General features: G+C 47.4%; 2 protein-coding genes and 1 pseudogene across 7 annotated transcripts in view; 1 reads left to right on the top strand and 2 right to left on the bottom strand.

Moving 5' to 3' along the window:
- The window catches only part of LOC123332141 (apolipoprotein L3), a 262,937-nt gene that overhangs the window by 21,209 nt on the left and 222,070 nt on the right, over positions 1–19,658 (bottom strand). The gene's annotated exons all lie outside the window — the stretch shown is intronic.
- Positions 498–19,658, bottom strand: part of LOC102407347 (apolipoprotein L3-like) — a 34,477-nt gene continuing 15,316 nt past the window's right edge. The window contains exons 1-7 of one of the 6 annotated variants that reach the window (XM_044937653.2): positions 18,145–19,312; positions 17,732–17,920; positions 17,321–17,420; positions 15,326–15,478; positions 11,969–12,075; positions 6,512–6,632; positions 498–3,631 (exon numbers count right to left, since the gene is read on the bottom strand). In XM_044937653.2, coding sequence (XP_044793588.1) covers positions 2,743–3,631; positions 6,512–6,632; positions 11,969–11,999 — 1,041 coding nt within the window. In that variant the 5' untranslated portion in view covers positions 12,000–12,075; positions 15,326–15,478; positions 17,321–17,420; positions 17,732–17,920; positions 18,145–19,312 and the 3' untranslated portion in view covers positions 498–2,742. Of the gene's footprint in view, positions 3,632–6,511; positions 6,633–8,898; positions 9,089–11,968; positions 12,076–15,325; positions 15,479–17,039; positions 17,243–17,320; positions 17,650–17,731; positions 17,921–18,144; positions 19,313–19,658 lie in introns of those variants that run through there. The other 5 variants (XM_044937654.2, XM_044937652.2, XM_044937655.2 and 2 more) reach the window with 5 other exon arrangements.
- Positions 7,052–8,000, top strand: LOC102409061 (annotated as a pseudogene).

Here is a 19,658-nt window from a genome sequence, read left to right as displayed (position 1 = left end):
GATCAATATTCTTAAGAGTCATTCTAGCCCCATGTGGGGAATAGATAGGTGAGGCAGGGCAGTGCCCCAAGGTAAACACAGGAAGACCGTTCTGGAGGTTCCTACAGAAGTCCTGGTGAAACGTGAAGGCAGCCTGGGTGAGGCATGTGCTCTCTCTCTGCCCCTCTGTTTATGGCTGACCCCCCTCCTCACACCTGCACACAAGCCCTCTGCTCTCAATCACCCTCGGGTGCCCCATGTCCATCCTTGTCCCTGGGGCTGGAGGAGGAACATCCCCGTGCTCAGCCCAAGTCAGACGACATGGGCTCCCTCTGGTGTCCCATGGGGCCCGCGGGGCTCCAGGGTCTGAGGGAAACAACTTTATGGGAGCCCAGTGGGTAGGCAGGAGGAGCCATGGAGGACATGCTTCTTGAGACCCTGGGAGACGGGCTCATAGGGAAGGAGGTCAGGCATTCGGAGCCCAGCTGAGCTCATCAATAAGTGAAAGGAAGCCTCAGTCAATCAGTTCATATTTATTGAACTAAAGTCTGTAGAACACAATGTGGAAAGAGGCAGATGGTCCTAGAATATCTTGTTCTGCTTCATCCCCAACTGAGGAGGAAACTGAGGGTCAGAGAGGCCTTGTCTGTTGACCCCAGGCTGGTTGATCTCCTTGACACACCGCATAGTTCCTTGACCTGTTGATGCCTTCTGCTTCATCTTTCTTTCTCTTTTTCCCAAATCAATCTCTGTTCCTACACAACACTGGGAATTTCACGGGAACGTCGCTGGTCTCGGTGCAGCCTGAACTCAAAGGGCGCCTGGATACGTGTCAGATGCTCCGTCCCCTGAGTCGTCGTCACCGCTGCCGCCACCACCACCACCACTGTCGTCAAGAAGCCGCTGCCTGAAGTTCCACACAGACCATCCTTCAGGGAAGATACACAGCTGGCTAGCCAGCACATGCAAAGAGGCTGAACACTGCTAATTATTCATTCAGTTCAGTTCAGGCGCTCAGTCGTGTCTGACTCTTCACGATCCCATGGACCACAGCACACCAGGCCTCCCTGTCCATCACCAACTCCCGAGTCCACTCAAACTCATCTCCATTGAGTCAGTGATGCCATCCAGCCATCTCATCCTCTGTGTATGCTAATCAAAACTACAATAAGAGATCACCCCCTACCAATCACAAGGGCCATCAAGTAAAAATCGACAGACAATCAATATTGGAGACGATGTGGAGAAAAGGCAAGCCTCCTACACTGTTGCTGGGAATATAAATTGGTGTGGCCATTATGGAAAACAGTAAAGAAGTTCCTTAAAAACTAAAAATAGAGCTATCATGTGATCCAATGACCCCACTTCAGGGCATATATTTGGAAAAGAAAAAGTTCCAGTTCAAAAAGATACATGCGCCCCATGTTCATAGCAGCACTATTTACAATAGGCAAGACATGCAAGCAACCTAAATGTCCATCAACAGATGAAGGGATAAAGACAATGTGGTACATACAAACAATGGAATATGACTCAGCCATAAAAAGAATGTAAAAATGCCTTTTGTAGTAACATATATGGATCTAGAGGCGATCATACTAAGTGAAGTAAGTCTGGCAGAAAAGACAGATACATAATATCACTTATATGGAGAATCTAAGAAATAGTCTATGTGGTTCCCTGGTGCTCTAGTGGTTAGCATTTGGTGGTTTTGCTGCTATGGCCACGTTTATCCCACATCGGGCATCTGAGATCCCACAAACTGCTTGGCATGGCCAAAAGAAAAGAGTCCAAATGAACTTATGAACAAACCAAAACAGACTCATAGTCATAGAAAACATAACTTGTTGTTACTAAAGAGAGACAGGGGTAAACTAGGAGTGTGGGATTAACAGATGCACACTACCATACATAAAATAGATTTAAAAAACAAGGACTTTATGTATAACACAGGGAATAATAGTCAGTATCTTATCATAATCTGTAATGAAAAAAATTTAAAAGAATACAGATATATACATAGATTATGTATAATTGAATCACTTCGATGTTCACCTGAACTAACAGAATATTGTGAATCAACTATACTTCAATTAAAGAAACAAGCAGACAAAAGAAGTCACAGCCTAATTAAGATAAAATGCTGGGATCAAAGATGAGTTGTTGGAGAAGTCGGGCTAGAGGCCACCACCAGGGGGAGACTCTTCTTGCTGGGGCAACAGACCCCGGGAAGGGCGATAGAGCAGCCCCTGCTACTTCCCCTGGATCCCAGTGATCCTGCCTCTCTGACTATCCCCCATTTTCAGCCCTTTTGTCTTTCTGTGTCTCGTTGCTAGTTTCCCTGCCTCTCCCTGTATTCTGCACCCAGTGTCGTCTTTAGTTCAAAGTAAGTGGTTTCTGATGGGAAGGGAGTTAGGGGGAGAATGGATACATGTATGTGTATGGCTGAGTCCCTTCACTGTTCACCTGAAACTATCACAGCACTGTTAATCGACTATTCCTCAATACAAATAGAAAGTTCATAGGGTGAAAAAAATACGAGGTTTCTCCCTCGGCCCCCACCCATTCTCTAGTCCCCCTTCCTCCCTTAATCCAGGCTCCTCCTCTCTCCCCCATCTATCACCTGCATTCACCCCTCCCCTCCTGTGCTCAGCTGCAGAAACACCAGTTTCCTAACCCTCAGCTCCAAGAATTTTGTCTCAGTCTCCTTTTTTCCCTCACAATGGGCCTTTGCACCTTGACCCTGTATGTGTCCCTGGACCCTCACTGCTCTGGGGGTGGTGGAGTTGGGTCCCCCTGCAGACTCTCATAGATCCGGGTGAGCTCCTCCAGCTTCTTCTCCAGCTCCCTGGCCCGCTGCCGCAGGTTTTCAGCTGATGCTGCCTTTGCACCATCGTGCAGGTGCATTGACTCCTTCACCAGGAAGCCCACATCCATCAGGAGGAAGAGCCCTGCAGTGGCCGCCCCCGCGATTCGGGCTCCTTTGGTAACTGCCACAGCTGTGCCTTTGAAACCTGCCTCTACCTGCTGGATGGCTGGGGCTGCTATTCTCCCAGGGCTCAGGTAGATGTTTGAATTGACTGCAGAGTCAGGGTTGGCTTCACCTGTCTCCATGGCATGTATATTTATTTCAAGGTGTTTCTTGGCTTTTGCCAATTTCTCTGTTGTGTCAACAATTTGGGGGTTACTCTTGAGTACCTCTAGGAGCACCTTCCATTTCTTGATGCCAATTGACATCAATTGACTGGCTTTGTTTTCTGCTGATGACCTACTTACATGTTCCACGATGCTGGTGGACACAGCGGTCACAGCAGCCGCTGCTCCCAGCCCTATCCCAGTGGCTGAGAGTGCCACACTGGCCCCCGCTGTCACGGGTGCCAGAACCAGGCCAAGGATGGTCAGGGCGCCAGATAAAGTGCCAGTGCTGTGGGTCACCACATTGGAGATGGTACAGTCCCTGTGGACTTTTTCGACATTGTCTGCAAGCTCCTGGAGCTTGCTTTTGAGCTCCACCAGCTGCTGTGTCACCCGAGGAAACTTCTTCAGAAACCTCTTCCTATCCAGCTGCTCTTTTGGAAGCGTTTCTTGCTCCTTCCCAGCCAAGTCTCTTTTCAGTTCATTCAGATATTCATATAGTGCATTCATGTCTTCCCTGTAACAATGAAGGTCAAGTGGTTAGAAAGGCAGTTCGCTTGTCTGTAAAATAGGTTCAAAAATGTCTATTCTGCATAAATACACAGATAGTACTATAAATCAATTAGAAAAGAAATTTACAAAAGTAAAATTTCCTCTTTCAACATTATACACAGGTTTTTTTTTTTTTATGTTTTAATTTAATTGACTTTTATTTATTTATTTATTTTTTTTTAATTTTATTTTATTTTTAAACTTTACATAACTGTATTAGATTTGCCAAATATCAAAATGAATCCGCCACAGGTTTACATGTGTTCCCCATCCTGAACCCTCCTCCCTCCTCCAGAGGATGGTAAACTTCCAAACTCATTCTATGAGGCCACCATCACCCTATACACAGGTTTTATACCTTGTAGATGCTCCATATACTTCTTCAATCCTCTAACAGATAAAAAAAAAGTCACCTTAGGATACTCATAACTAAGAGAGATATTGGATGGAATTCCCTGGTGGTCCAGAGGTTATGACTCTGCACTCCCACTGCCTCGGGCATGACTCAGTCCCTGGTCAGGGGCCAAGGATCCCACAAGCCATGCGGCTCAGCCAAAAAAAAAAAAAAAACAAAACCGCATTTGGTAGAGATGTCTCGGAGGCAGGGCAACACCAGCACTTCGAAAGAGTTGGTGAGTGGGAACTCCACAGAGAAACAAAGAGAAGTGGGATTAGAGCAGAAAGCCTGCATTCAAGGGCCTCGGTGTGTAGTGAGGGGTCAACCTGATCTTTGCCCTTGGCTACTAGGAAGTGGTCCCTAAGCCCCTAGAATATTCTGGCTGATACGAGTGTCCTTGTCTGCCTGGGCCTTTTGGCCACTGTTCAGTCTGACAAGGAGACATGTGATGGGGCCTCTGGAGGAGCTGGACTCTAGGACATTAATCTGACCTCAGGGAGGGGCTGGAGACCACAAGTCAGGATAATTTTTTTTTAATGGGTGAGTGTCCCTGGCAGGCAGTGTTCCGTGTGCCCTGCCACACACCAAGTTTCAGAACAGTAACGCATCATGGGGACAATCGAAGCTTCAGGTATGAAATCCGCCCAGACTCTGCCCTGTGACTGATGGAAACCCACAGGCTTCCAGTAATACACTGGGATCAGGATGGCTCTCAGTGAGTCCTGTCTGCTACTATAGGGAATTCTCAAACCTGAGGGTGGTTTGGGGGATCCCCTAAATTTGCCATTTGTTCAAATGAAAGCATAGTCCTGAGCATGTGCCCTCATCCTTTGCAGATTGGCTGTCTCTGTGACTTAGAATTTGTAGAAAGAAAAAAAAAACCAAAGTCAGAACTAGAAGGCACCTTAACAGTCCTTTAGTCTGCTATCTGCTGTCTTCTAAGGTTTGTGTCCTTGGCCTTCCCAGAAGCAGGTCCCTAAGTCCATCCACTTCCCCAGCTGCCTGGAGATCAGGAGATGTGTTGCTGGTTCCTCTTGGACTCTCCAGCCCACCTCACTGACTCCTGACCCAGCACTTAGCACCCCTGACCTCTCGGGTGTCACACGTTAGTTTGTGACAGCTTCATGATCCTGCTCCCCAAGGTCATGTGGAACTTTGTGGATCCTCTAAAGGTTCAAGAGACTTGAGGAAACAAACACCCATCTGAATGGCTGAGCTGGAAGAGACCAGCACTTGCACAGCTGGTGGAGGAAGTGTTTTCCTCTTCGGTGGGGATGCGCGAGGCTCCTCAGAATTCCCCAAATGACACACAATTGCAGCCACTCACTGTGACCCTGGAGGGCTCACTGAGCCACAAGGCCTTCCACTGTCAGTGTGGCTCCACGTAAATTAGAAGAGTGTCCCAGATGCAGTGAGAACCCAGGTCCCAGGCAAGGTGTACAGACACGGTCACCCAGGGCCCTCTAGCCCAGCATGAGGGGATCCCGTCAGGGAGGGAAGAAATGTCCCCCCTCCCACTCATGGGACCTCTGCCAGGGTCACAGCCCCTTCAGTTCTGTGTCCTCAGGGCCCACTCTCCTCACTCTAGTCCTGGTCCTGCTGCCCAAGCCTGCCTACTAGTCCTCCAACCTGGACCTTCTGCTCCACCCTGACCTGGGGTCTGACCCTGGTCCAGGCCTCCCTGGGCTTTTGGATGAGATGATTGCACTTGGTTCCCCACCTCTGACCCTGTAGTTCACTCTGAGACCATCACCATAGTCTATCAGATTGAATTACTATTCCCACTGGACACATGCAAATCTGAAACTCTGACACATTAAGCCCAGAACCCAGGAGCTGGGCAGGGCTAGATCCAGGATCCCATCAGCTCCACCCAGTTCCTCTCCAGCCTCTCTGCTTTATGGGCCAGCAGGATCCTGCAGGGTTGGTACAGTTCCTAAGATGGGGACTAGAAAGGCTTTATCTAGGTAGAAGCCCGAGTAATACAAATGAAGGCTTCAGGATTTTCTGACTTGCCCCAAAGGAAATTCTGCTTGGTTCTCATCACCAGAAAGAAAATTCTTCCCAACAAGCTTTTTAAATGTTAATATTGATTGAGAACCTACTCTGTATCAGTCATTACGGGAAGATTGTTGCATGCATGATCTCAGTATCCTCACAATAAAACTGAACAGATGATGAAGCTAAGGCAGAGAATAGCTCAGTGATTTGTCCAAGGTCACATAACCTGCCCCTTCCTTGCAGGTTTCATCTTTTCTCAACCTGAGGTTGTTCACTGCCAGCAAATGACATGGAGGAAACATTCCTCATGAGATATTGAGAAGGAACATCCTCAACCCCCACCATAGGGTCCTGCTTGGAGGAGGTGTGCCTGCTAGCAAAAATCTAGTCTGGTGCTGCGGGGTATGGGTGACCTTCCTGACACACCAATACACCTGTACAGGTTACCTGGACAAACCAGCATTAGCCTCAATTTTCTTCAGGAATTCAGTCAGCAGGAGAAGCAGTTCCTCTCTGCTCAGTATGTCCCAGAGACACTCAGCAACATCCTCAAAAAAGATCTCAATATCTAGATGAAAGGAAAGAGAATGAGGTTAGAAGAATTTGTGAAGAGAAAAAGGGAAAGTGTTAGTTGCTCAGTCCTATTTGACTCTTTGTGACCCCATGGGCTGTAGCCCACCAGGCTCCTCTGTTCATGGGGTTCTTCAAGCAAGAATATCAGAATGAGCAGCCATTCCCTCCTCCAGGGGATTTTCCCAACCTAGGGATAAAATCCAGATCTCCCACATTGCTGGCAGATTCTTTACTGTCTGAGTCACTGGGAAAGTGCAGATTTTGTGGTGGATCATAAATGGTACTGGGTAGATTTTTTTTTTTTAACCCTGTGTAACCTGGGGGAGGGCTCACAGATTTTGACAATCCACTCTAGAACAGGTATCTAGATCACCATGGCGACAGAAGTTGAAGAGAACTATTTGAGTTTTTTAATTTGGTGGACCCAAAGTGTGGATACTCCAGTTGGATGTTGCTGTACCAATTCTGAAAGACCACCAGGTTCCAACAAAGTCCAAGCATGTGGTGTAAACCCAGTGGACACATACATCTGCTCTGGCACTCACAGTATAAAACCACTTCTACCTTATACTCCTAGCTGAGATGTGGCTGGGATAGTAGAAGCTGCTGGAGAGACTGTATCTGCTTTCAAGAAAGGTGATATTCACTACCAGGACGGTCTCGGGGGGCTACACCGAGTTTGCTCTGGAAGCCCATCACATTGTTTACACACTTCCCCAAAAAACTGGACTTTAAACAAGAAGCTGCCATCAGCATCTCATGTTTTAATGCTTATCAAGTCTGCTCCCCAGTGTCCGTGTGAAAGCTGGAGAAAGTGTTCTGGGGCAGGTGGAGGAGCTGGAAGAGCAGCATGCCAAATGGTTAGAGCTTCTGGCTTAAAGATTTTGGGCACAGCTACTACTGAGGAAGGACAAAAGATTGCTTTGCAAAATGAAGCCCACGAAGTGTTTAATCAAAAAGAAGCTAATAATATTGATAAAACTAAGAAATCTGTTGGTGAAAAAAGAGTTGATATGATTATTGAAATGTTTGCTAATGTCAAACTTAGTGAAGATTTAAATTTTTTGTCACATGGAGGACGAGTAATACTTGTTGGCCACAGAGGTCCTATTGAAATAAACCCACAGGATCCGTGACAAAGGAATATAGCATAAGAGGAGTAGCTCTCGCTTCATCCTCCAAGGAGGAATTCCAGCAGTTTGCAGCAGCTCTTCAAGCCGGAATGAATTGGTTAGTTGAGACCAGTAATATGTCCCCAGTATTCACTACAGAAGGTGGCCCAGGCTCATGAAGATATCATTCACAGCAGTGGGGCCACAGGAAAAATGATTCTTCTCTTAAATCATTCATCCTTCCATTGATTTCCTGTGTAATTAAAAGGTTTCCTACCTTAGTTTTATGTACACTGCATTTGCTCTGCTTAGCAATCGTTTGATTCAGTGAGTTTCTACTATTTAAAAAAATATTTATCTTAGGATTCATAGGCATTGGAGTGCAGTTTATTTTACAGCTGGGAATATTCTTTATGCCTTCTACCTCTCATCAAGGAATAGTGGGAAATAGGATGTTAGTGGTCACTTGGCATTGGAGGACATTATAGAAATCCCTAACAGATGCTTATCATTAATTCCATACCTTTGACTAAAACATGCTAATTCAAAATAGGACTGCTTAATTCCCAAGCCTAGTTCTCTTTACAAAGGTTCTTGAGTCTCTGATTAGCCCAGAACTGTACTGGACTCTGACGATTCTCTGAACTCAATGAGACCCCTTTCTAAACTAATCTCATCTAGATCTACAGGTCTCTCAGAAGGGCAAGATAAACCATGTCCAGAGAAATCTGTTAATTTCCCAATATTTCCCAGTATTTTATGCTTTTCGCTGGGTTAATCATTGACTACCAATGATCCATGTGCTCTCTGAGGACATGAGCCTTATCTCTGGGATAATATGATACCAGGTGCAGAGTTGGGCTTCCCAGGAGGCGCTGGTGGTACAGAATCTGCCTGCCAGTGCAGGAGATGTGGGTTTGATCCCTGGGTCAGGAAGATCCCCTGGAGAAGGGCATGGCAACCCACTACAGTATTCATGCCTGGAGAATCCCATGGACAGAGGGGCCTGGCGGGCTACATACAGTACACAGGGCTGCAAAGAGTCGCACATGATGAAGTGACTTAGCACATCAGGTGCATGGTTTCCAAATATATATGCATTGATTGGTTCAACTTGTTCAACTAGCTGCGTGAAGGCTTTTAAGTTACAAATGGTTGTTCAAGCTCCTCCAAGTGCCACAGCCTTCTCCAACTATTACTTGGGGCCTCCTGGATCAAAGATCGTCCATATGCGGGTAAGCAGAACATGCTGCCTCAACAATTTAGGGTCTGTGTCCCTGGCCAGCTCGAAGCAGTCTGAACAGAATTGCCAGCCCTTTTCCCTAGTTGCCATATTCTCCTAAATGAAAAGGGGAGAAATAAAGGATTACAGTCAGGGAGGAAGGACAGGGGTCCCCAAGTGGCAGAAGCAAATAAACTGCTAGTGGCAGACATTTTTTCCCCCTTATCTACATGAGATTAAAATGCTCCTTGTAATCCTGTGTTGCCATGACGACACCTGGTGCCCCCTGAACTTAACTTTTTCTCAAACCTTGAGCTAACCAATGTGTATTTCTCATGGAAATGTTGTTCTTAAGCTGTGTTAATGAAACTATTCATTTGCTTGGAAATCTGCCTTTCTTCAAGATTCATGTCAATTGTTTTATGGCCAGAGGTGAGTCCCCTTGTGCCATTCTATCTCAAAATGCATGTTGTGGGAGATGAGCCTGGTACAACACTCTCTGTCTGAGGCATTCTTTTATCTGATTAGCAGCTTGCTATCAGGTATATAATGCCTTGCTAAAAACTAGCAAGGGGGCACTCTTTCTGTCCCCTTCTGAAGTCTATGTTAGAAGCTTTCTCTACCCCATTTACACTTTAATAAAACTCTACTACAAAAATAGCTCTGAGTGATCCAGCCTTGTCTCTGGCTCCAGATTGAAGTCTTCTTTGAGGCCAAGGATACCAGATTTGCTCACAGCTCATGGAAGTAATCTTTCAGAATTGTATCTATGTGTGACAGGGATCATATATTTTTATTTAAATTAAGAAAGTTTATGCCTTAAGAATGATCTGCTTTTTTATCATAATATGATAACTGCAACAAATTCTAGATCAAAATTTTTAAAAATGCTCTTTAGTATAAATTGTTAAAATTCATCTTCCTGAGTAGTGATCACCTGGGCACTGTTGGTAGAGCCGCCGGGGGTTATGGACGGAACTGCTTTTCCCACCCTCACCCTCCAGTTCACATGCTGAAGCTTTAACCCCCAGTGGCTGTATTTGAAGACTGGGCCTTTAAAGAGGCAATTGAGGTAAAATGAAGTCATGTGAGGCCCTAATCCAATAAGATTGTGTCTTTATTAGAAAAGAAGACACCAGATTCTCTCTCTTCCTGCCCCCTCCTCCGGAGGAGTGGCCATGTGAAGACATAGTTAGAGGGCAGCTAGGATGCAAGCAGGCGGAGAGGCCTCACCAGAAACCACCTCTACCTTGATGATCTTGGACTTCCAACCCTCCAGAGTCATTATCTAATCCTGGGATTTAGATGTCTTCAGGAATCTACAATTTTAATTTTTAGAAAGAGAACAAGGGTTTCCAAGGTGGTACAGTGGTAAAGAATTCGCCTGCCAATGCAGGCGACACAGGAGTCATGGGTTCGATCCCTGGGTTGGGAAGATCACCTGGAATAGGAGATGGCAACCCACTCCCAGTATTCTTGCCTGGAAAATCTCAAGGACAGAGGAGCCTGGTGGGCTACAGTCCATGAGGTTGCAAAGAATTGAACACGACTGAACAAATGAGCACATGCACTCACACAGAGAGAAAGAGTACAGGGCACGTGTGTTTTGTGAGTTACTACTTCTAGCAGAGACTGGAGCACCCAGTAAATGAATGCTTCCATGTTTTATCAGTGAAACAAAAGAATATTCACATTAAATGGGATAGAGAATGTAGTGAAAATAATTAACCTCAGATCAGTACAGGGCAAGATCACTGCTCAAATGAGTGACCAAGATCCCTGTGTGATTTCAGGGATCTAGAGGTTACGGAACTGCAGGTAAGACACAGGCAATTAGGATATATATATGGGAGGGGCTGGACACGAGGTAAGATGTGTTTCCTGGTACATGAACACACGGAGGCATTATTCTTATTTCACAGAAGAAGAAAGTGAGACTCAGACAGGAGAAGGGACAACCCGAGGCCAGTGAGCAGAAAGCTCAGAGGTGGAACCCAAGGTCAAGTGTCAGACACTTCTTGGACATGACTTTGAATCCTCCTTAATTTAAACTCCTGTGATTCTTCATTCCGCCACACAGGGATTTTTCCAACTAAATTTTGGTAGTGAGTACGCTGCAGCTGGAGGAGAGCATGGCAACCCACTCCAATATTCTTCCCAGGAGAATCCCATGGACAGAGGGGCCTGGTGGGCTGCAGTCCATGGGGGTCGCCAAGAGTCGACAATGATTGAGCAACTAAGCGCAGACCACAGCAGCACACTGCAGCATGTGCAGAAGTAGAAGCACAGCATTGTTCACATGGAACTTATGTGTTACCTGATTTAAAAAGGGTTTAGGACCATCTACCGTTGAGTAACTACTATGTGAGAGGATCCTAATCAGAGACACTCAGAATGGGCAGGGGAGGGGATCAACCAGCTCGAGGAGGGGTGGAGCCAGGTGTGACCCTGTGAACAACCCCATCACCCTTCCCCTCCAGGTGGGAGGTGGCAAAGGGAGACTGGGGTTCAGTTCACTGTCCGCTGACTCTTGCAGAGCGGCTGGGGAAGCGGCAGGGTGAGAGCTGAAGGAATGGTGTTTGTGGTGATGCCCCAGGGTCTGAAAGCAGGAGGCGGCTCAGGCCAAGGGAGAGGGCAGGAGGAGTTCCAGGGATGCTGGGGGACCTCCTCTTGCTGCCCCATATGGCTTTGCAGACTCTCTCTGCTGTCCCCCTCCCCATAGGTTATCCTGGCCTCACTTCTGAGTCACTTGCTAGAGGGCAGTGGGAGAGGAAGTGAGCACCTAGCAAGTGGCTCCACAAGGAGAGGGCTGGGAAAGAGGCTCTGTGGACACACTCCCGTTGGGGGTACTCCACGTGGCCCCCCTGAGGGGCTCCAGGATGCCTATCCATCCTCTTCTTGGTTCTTGATTCCTCTGTAGGTTAACTCTGCCTGGAGGAACCACCCTCAATTCTGGGTCACATGTAGGAACTGGCCAGAAAAGAGGCAGCTGCCTACCTGAGCGGTCTCCCAGGTTTTCTGAGCTCATGGTGGCAGCAGCGGGGTCTCAGAGATCTCCCTTCAGCTCCTTGTTCCTGTCAGGCTGGAAGGAGGTGTGACCTCTCCTTGGGGAGAGAAAACAGAACGTGGGCTCAATCACGAGTAAGCAGTGGCTGAGGGAGCAGCGAGGGTTAAGGCCTCGGGTGGGTTCCCCTGGGACAGACACCAGTGCCACCTGGGCCTTAACCCAGCGTGGTTCTCTGTCCCCTGGGCTCTGCAGATCATGTGTTAAGGAAAGTTACTCGTCCTCCCACCGTCCTCCCCAGTCAGAGTTCTGCTCTCCTGTTGGGGTACAAGAGAGGACAATCAGACAGGGGACAGCCATCTGCGAAGTTATAGGAGCAATAAAACCAGAGATAGAAGAACAGGTAGGAAGGGAATCCTTCGGAAATTACATGAGGTTTGGACTGCTTGTGTTACTAATTGGTTATAGGTGATATTGACCCACTGTCTATGATGTGCAGGTTCCTGAAACGTAAACTTAAGTCAGTCCAAGTTTTCCCATTTCTGCTGGAGCCCGGCCTTGAACCCAAGTCTTTCTGATCCAAATTCCAGGTTTGTGATGACTATGCTCTACTTGCTTTAATGTACAAAATGTCTCTTTGTGAATGTATGTTAATTGGAAAATGACTCTGTTTATTGCAAAATGATGTCATGCACCCTGTGCTCGAGTCTCTGCCTTGATAAAGTCCCCGGTGCTGTAGCTCCCACGGCCCACATCTTCCTCGCTTCTGCAATAGCCTTTATCCCACAAACCTTTTTTCTGGAGTCCCACCAGCCCCTCTCCAATCCCTGCAGCCCTGCCCTGGTCAGCTGAGGACCCGAATGGTGTCATCTTTGCTGTCCACTCCTGATTGTTGGACTTCAGGCTGTTTTTAATTCTTTATGTAAATAGTAGTGCAAAGAACACTCTTCTTGCATAAAACTTTGCCTCTATTTTAAGATTCTTTCATTAAGCTATTTCTAGAAGTAGAATGACTGGATCCAAGGGTATCAACACCTAACATTTTGTCATACTTAGGCTACTTTGTTATGCAAAGAAACTTTACAAATTTACATTCACACATATCATATGTGATGGTGTCCATCCTCTGTCTTGCCAGTTCTCTGTTATTTTTTTAAATAGCAGATCTTTATATAGAGAGAACTTCTTTTGGTTCCGGTTATGACTATCTTGTGTTGGGAGATGAGAAAGAAAGCATGTTAATTACACTTAGGCAGTACTTTAAGAAGGCAAAAGAGTACTTATTTAAGTATTCTTGCTGAGACCTGACTGAAGTGGTAGTAAAGGTCCTTATAGTTACAGTAACAGCTACTCGTGAGAGTGGCTTGTATTTCTGAGTTTGCTCTGCACTGGTAGTTACTCTAAGACTTTATAAATTATAATCCATATTGTTCTGATAACCAGGAGGTGTGTACTACTGTATCCCCGTTTACAGCTAAGGAAGTTGAAGCCTAGATGTTCTGTGATTTGCCCAAGGTCAGAAACCTTCTTCCTGGAGAACTGGATCCACCCCTTCTCTGAGCTCAAGATCCCATACCAGGCTTCTTCTCACTTTTCTGATAATAATAATACATAGAAAGCAAGGATGGCGGTGACAGGAACCCAGAATCTTCACACTCCCTCCCTTGGCTGAAAATTATGACTGTTTTTTTTTTTTTTTTTTTTTTTTTACCAATTGCAACTTTTTCCTTGCTCTGGTCTCCCCTCTCAGTAGATAGAGTTACTGAGACAATCACTGGTAAAACCGCTGCTGCCATTCTGTACAGCACCCAGTCTAGGGTGCCCAACTTCCTTAGACTATCCCCCAAACCCCCTAACCTGAGCCCTGATCCTAGAATCTTTCTATCACCTTCCCTCTGCAATGCCCAGGGTTCCCCTCAAGAATAGTAACCATCAGCTTGATTACTAGGGAGTATGCCTGGTGACAGATGGGAGAGAATTTACACAGACAGGCCCGTCTCCAGGCATGTGGGAGAGGAGAGCTGGCTGATCCCCTGCCTCCTTCTCTGCCTCGAAGCTGTAGGACCCCAGCAGCCAGGGCAGCCAATTGAAATTGGGAAACACAAGGACCAAGAGCCAAGGCAGAGACAGGAGGAGGGTGTGGGCAGAAAGGGCTGATCCTGGATGATGCCAAACACTTGAAAATGCATTTGGACCCTCCACCTCATCCTTCCATCCTTCCCTGCCATTCTTGTCCTGGTCCTGACCCTTGTCTGGGGCCTCAGCTGGGTGTGGATGCTGGATGGATCTCCCTTCTGCTGGATTAATATCTGGGTGTCCTCCTCTGTTAGCCTCTGTTTGGTCACTTCCTGGAAAGGCTGCCAGTGGGAGAGGGGAGGACCCTAGAGAAGCCTGTCCCTGCCCAACTGCATGGCCAGACACAGAGACCTTCCCTCCACGTGGGCACAGAGATTCTACCAAACCTCTTCCTCCACGTGGTACAGCTCATACTCTATGGGCAGAGACAGGAGGGGTAAAGGCAGTTTCAAATTCAAAGTCCTTAGCCCATCACCAGGCCCTCCCGATGATCCTACTCCTGTCTTCCACACCCTACTGACTCCACAGGGCCGGACCAGGGGCTTGGAGGACTCCCAGCTGGGGGGACTCTGATTCCCTCCCAGCCTCCAGGCCTTTGCTCAGGATGCCCCTCCAAGGCGTTTCCCTACCTGCCTCACCAGGTGAAATGTTACTTGTTCCTGGAGGCCCATCTCAAAAGCTTCCTCCGCCTGCTGTTTTCCTCTAATTCCTTTCCAGTCTCCCTTGGAATCTTGCACTTTCCTGCCCGTGGGTCTGTTTGTGTGGAGTTTCTGCAGCTCCCAGCACCGGGCGGGGGCTCTGTCTTTTCTCTGCTGCTCCTCCTGCTCCAGGGCTTCTGGGGCTCCCTCCACCCTCCTGGGCACAGCCTGGCTAAAACATGAGGTGTGGGACCTGTTACTGGGGCATGAATCAACTAGATTCTCAAAGACATAGTACTACACCTCTTTTACTTACAGTTGAGTAATTGCATTTGTTTTCCTTGTCTGTCTTCATAAAAGCTCTTTCTGATAGAGAGTGCCATCAGATTTCTGAGAGTTTCCATATATGGGCATCCCACGCTTTACCAGAAGATCACCCTCTGCCAGTAAAAGAGGATGTGATACCTACATGTTCTATGCTCTCCACCATCTTAGTTTAAGAAAGTTTCTGTATGAACACTGTACTCTCAGGGAGCAGGAAACACCCGCATTTTTTCATGTCTCCTTACTCCAGCCCTGATATTTTTATAAAAAGAGAAAGAGGAAGAGAGAACTGTGGAAAAACATGAGGCTTACCTAAAATCTGATATACTGTCCTGAGACCTGAAGACTTGAGCAGGACATTCCTACACCTCCCCTCCCACAGGATGTCCAGTTCAGGTCTGGTCTGGGTGTGGGGCCCAGCTTCCCGCAGCCTCTTGCTCTCTGCTCCCAAACTGCTCCCTGGGTCTTTGAGGGGAAAAAGCGTAGAGTCATTTCCTGACTGCAATGGAGGCACTTTTGAAAGCACAGAAATGGGTGTGCTACTCTTTGACTGAGAAAAGTACCACTTAAACATGTCCTGCTTGAATGAGGAGAAGGAGAAGGAAAAAAAGGAAGGGGGGACAAAGAGAAAGAGGAAGAAACAAAAAGATTCTAATCAATCAATCAATCAATTCCAAAGGATCTAAATGAAAATGGAGAAGAAAAAGAACTAGAAACATATTAGAAAAAAATGTTAAAAATAATTTTGAGTTGGACCAACCATTCTCATCAAGACACAATTGCCCGAGTCATAAGGAAGGTCTGATTTATTTGACCTCTTGAAAATTAAATACTTCAAAAGGATGCTACAAACCAAGTCAGAAAAGAATGAGAGACCGGAAGACACTGTTTGCAATATTTATAGTAGACAAAGATGAACATTCCCAACACAGAGAGAGCCTAAAATCCACATGAAAAGACTGAATGCCGTTTTTCACAAATGGGTAAGAGATGTGAACAAACAATTCCTGGGGAGGCAACTTGCCCAGGGTTGCCTCTCCGTGGACAGAGTGGGGCCAAGTCCAGACCTTCTGACATGGGTATGTAAGGGAGGAGAGTGGAATGTTATTTTAATAATCCAGAAATTTCTAGGAATATCTCTACCTTTATAAACATATAGATCTAATCTCATGCCCCTCTTGTTATACTTATGTATCTACAGTTTTGTTAGGGGAAGCACACTGATTGAAACCGCCCACTCTGGCCAGGCACCATAGTAACCATTTGCATGAGTTGTTTCATGAGAGGAGATCCTTAAAGGAATACGGAACTAATAAGCCACCACCAACTGGAAGAGCTCGGGAAAGGTCTAAAGCCGACGCCGTGTGTCCATCCACTTCCCAGAATCCCTCTCGCTAGCATCCATTTTGGCTGAGTGATGCGTGCGCCACCAGGAAAGACTCTGAATTAGAATGATTGGCCAAGACCACCTGGAAACTAATCCCATCACCATAAAAGCCGAGACTGTGAGCCACGTGGCAGAGCAGTTCTCCTGGGTTCCCTTATCGTACTGCTCTCCACCTGGGTTCCTTTTCCCAATAAAATCTCTTACTTTGTCAGCACATGTGTCTCCTTGGACAATTCATTTGTGAGTATTAGATAAGAGTCCAGTTTCGGGCCCTTGTAGGGGTCCTCCTTCCTGCAACAGTTTGGCTTCTTGTCTTAAGATCATAAACCCTGTATCATCATGTGGGCATTGCACAGCAGGGCCTGCGTCTCCCCACTTGGTCTCCTGTCCTTCCTCTCTCAGGTCTTCATTTTTCCCAGGACCTGGCACTGAGCAGGCACTCAGGACGGTGTGGGTGATGAAACCTGATTCCTTGTATCCCAAAAGAAACCGTTTGCCCCCATCAGCCCCCGCACGGCACCCAGGGGCAGACTCAAGGTGGCCAGGCCACAAGGAGGAAGGACTCTAGCCCCCCTGCCCTCCTCCATCCCCTCAGCTTTCTATTAATTTCCCAAAGGATTGAGCACCCACAACATAAACCTTCCTTCTGGGGTTGCTGCTCATGTCTCACGGGTCCACATTCCAAGCAGAGACCACCTGTGCAGGCGTCTACCTCCCTCTTCACTGTTCAGGGGTCCCGGCGGTGGGAGGAAGCCATCAGAAACATCTGCTTCCACATCCAGGCTCTGTCCTTCGGGCCATGGTCTCACTTCTCTGAGCTTCCATTTCCTTTCTTTTGTCAACTAGTGACAATCAAGGTTTTCTCAGACAGTGGTCCTGAGGATGGGGAGATGGGCAGGGGTCCTACCTCCTCTACTTACCCAGGAGTCTGCCTCTGACTGAGTGTGAACAAGATCCAGATGTTCTCAGCTCTGCAGATGCAGCCGCCTTTTGTGTGTCTCTGCAATAAACCTTCCACACCTTCTGGTCCCAGATATATTCGGAGAAGCAAAAGAGGAAGTGAAACCCTCACTTCTGAGTGGCTCAAGTTACCAACATCCTGCGCACCGGGCCCGGCCCAGACCTATTTCCCCCCTCCTGCTGCCCTCTTAGAGAAACAACCCCAGCCCTGACATCCCAAGTCCTTCTGACACAGCCCACCCTGCCTCGGCTCCTTGAAGGAGACCTGCCACCAACACACCGTGAGTCCCTTGGCCAAACACTCCCCCACCCCATGGCTGACTTTCCAACCCTCGGCCCTCCCCTCCCCGCCCCCTCCGCAACCCACTCACCAGCCTGCCTGCTTTATTCACCTTATGCCACCAGCACGTGGCATGTTCTAGAACACACCAACTCCCCACCACACACTGGTCATATTGCTGCTGCCTAGGGTCACATCCACGGGGCTTCTAGGGTTTGTTCATGCAGGTCCTTCTGCCAGGGACACCTGCTGCATTGAACCCGGAGAAATCATACTCACCCTGTAAAGCCAAAGTCTGGCATCACCTCTTCTGAGAAGCCCTCCAGGACCTCCCCTGCAGAGACCCCTGTCCCTGCTCTGCTCCCTTGGTACCTGGGAGAGGGGCCTAAGGCCACCCCTCAGCCTCTCTGTCCACGCCCCACCCAACTCCTTTTGATCAAGTCCTTCTAGACTTGGCCCTGCTGACAGGCACAGAACTAGTGCCTTCAGGTCCCAGCAACTCACCTGAGGAGGCCCAGCCTTGGTGGTCAAGGTCATTTGGATGGAGGCCAAGTCTGTGGGAAGGGCTGAGAGCATGCTGCTATTTTCTACCCTGGATTATTTCTAGTTGCACAGTTTCTTTTGTCACAATGGAGGACCTTTACAGGAAGGCTGGTGATCTGGTGACTCAAAAATCAACAACAGAAAACCAGTCTTCTTTTCTGTTTGGTTCCTGAGCAAAGAGCCACAGTGTATGGAGGGCTGAGCATTAGCCACCCTCTGTGCAGGCTCTGTCCATACCTTTCCTGTTTTTCTCTCACATCAGCTCTAGGAAGTGTCGGCTCCATTTTTCAGATGAAGAAACAGAAGAAAAGGTCCTACAGCCTGAGAGTCCTGGTGGACTTTTCTTTTTTCTCCCACCACAAGGGGCAGCAGTGGGGCTGGATCCCCCCATGGAGGCCCACCTGCCCTTCCATCAGGGGTGCTTCATCCCAGAAAATGGCCCCAGTCATCATGGTCACCTTCCCCTTCTTAGAGGGAGGGACAGAGGAGTGATGGGTGTTACTCCATGAGGACCACACTCTACAGTTTGGTCTGACAATTACCCTGGAAGGCAGACCAGGAATCTGACCTGATTTTTGCAGTAAGGTAGCTGACGGCAGGGGCGAGGAGGGGGCTTTCTTCCAGCAACTCAGGGGAGGAGCCAAGATTCAAACCAAGGTTGTCACTGCCTATTGTAAACGCTACTCCTTGTTTAAAGTTCCTTTTTTTTTTTTTCTTTAAATCATTTTTTCCCCAGTAAACTACCTCCTCCTGATTCTTCTCTTTTCCACTATCATGAGTTTATCTGGACATAAAGCAAAACCACGGTGAGATACAGAACTCAGCTAATCCAGAGGAACTGTGTCCAGTTCTCATGAAGGTCCTCTGCTGAGAATACCTAATTGACGCCAGACCATCATGGACTCAATAAACACAAGCTCATGAGAAAGCCACCATGGGAACTGCAGACTCAAATCAAGGTGAGGATTCAGCAAGACTTAAATCCAGGGACGTGAGCTGAGACCACCCCATTTGGAGATCCTAAAGATTCACCAACCTAGATATCATATTCAAAAGCGGAGATATTACTTTGCCAACAAAGATCCATCTAGTTAAGGCTATGGTTTTTCCAGTAGTCATGTATGGATGTGAGAGTTGGACTGTGAAGAAAGCTGAGTGCTGAAGAATTGATGCTTTTGAACTGTGGTATTTGAGAAGAATCTTGAGAGTCCCTTGGACAGCAAGGAGATCCAACCAGTCCATCCTAAAGGAAATCAGTTGTGAATATTCATTGGAAGGACTGATGCTGAAGCTGAAACTCCAATATTTTGGCCACCTGATGTGAAGAGCTGACTCATTTGAAAAGACCCTGATGCTGGGAAAAATTGAAGATGGAAGGAGAAGGGGACGACAGAGGATGAACTGGTTGGATGGCATCACTGGCTCAATGGACATGAGTTTGGGTAAACTCCGGGAGTTGGTGATGGACAGGGAGG

Source organism: Bubalus bubalis, chromosome 4 (genome assembly GCF_019923935.1).
Source record: "Bubalus bubalis isolate 160015118507 breed Murrah chromosome 4, NDDB_SH_1, whole genome shotgun sequence".
NCBI lineage: Eukaryota > Metazoa > Chordata > Mammalia > Artiodactyla > Bovidae > Bubalus > Bubalus bubalis.
This window is presented reverse-complemented; position numbering and strand designations above follow the sequence as displayed.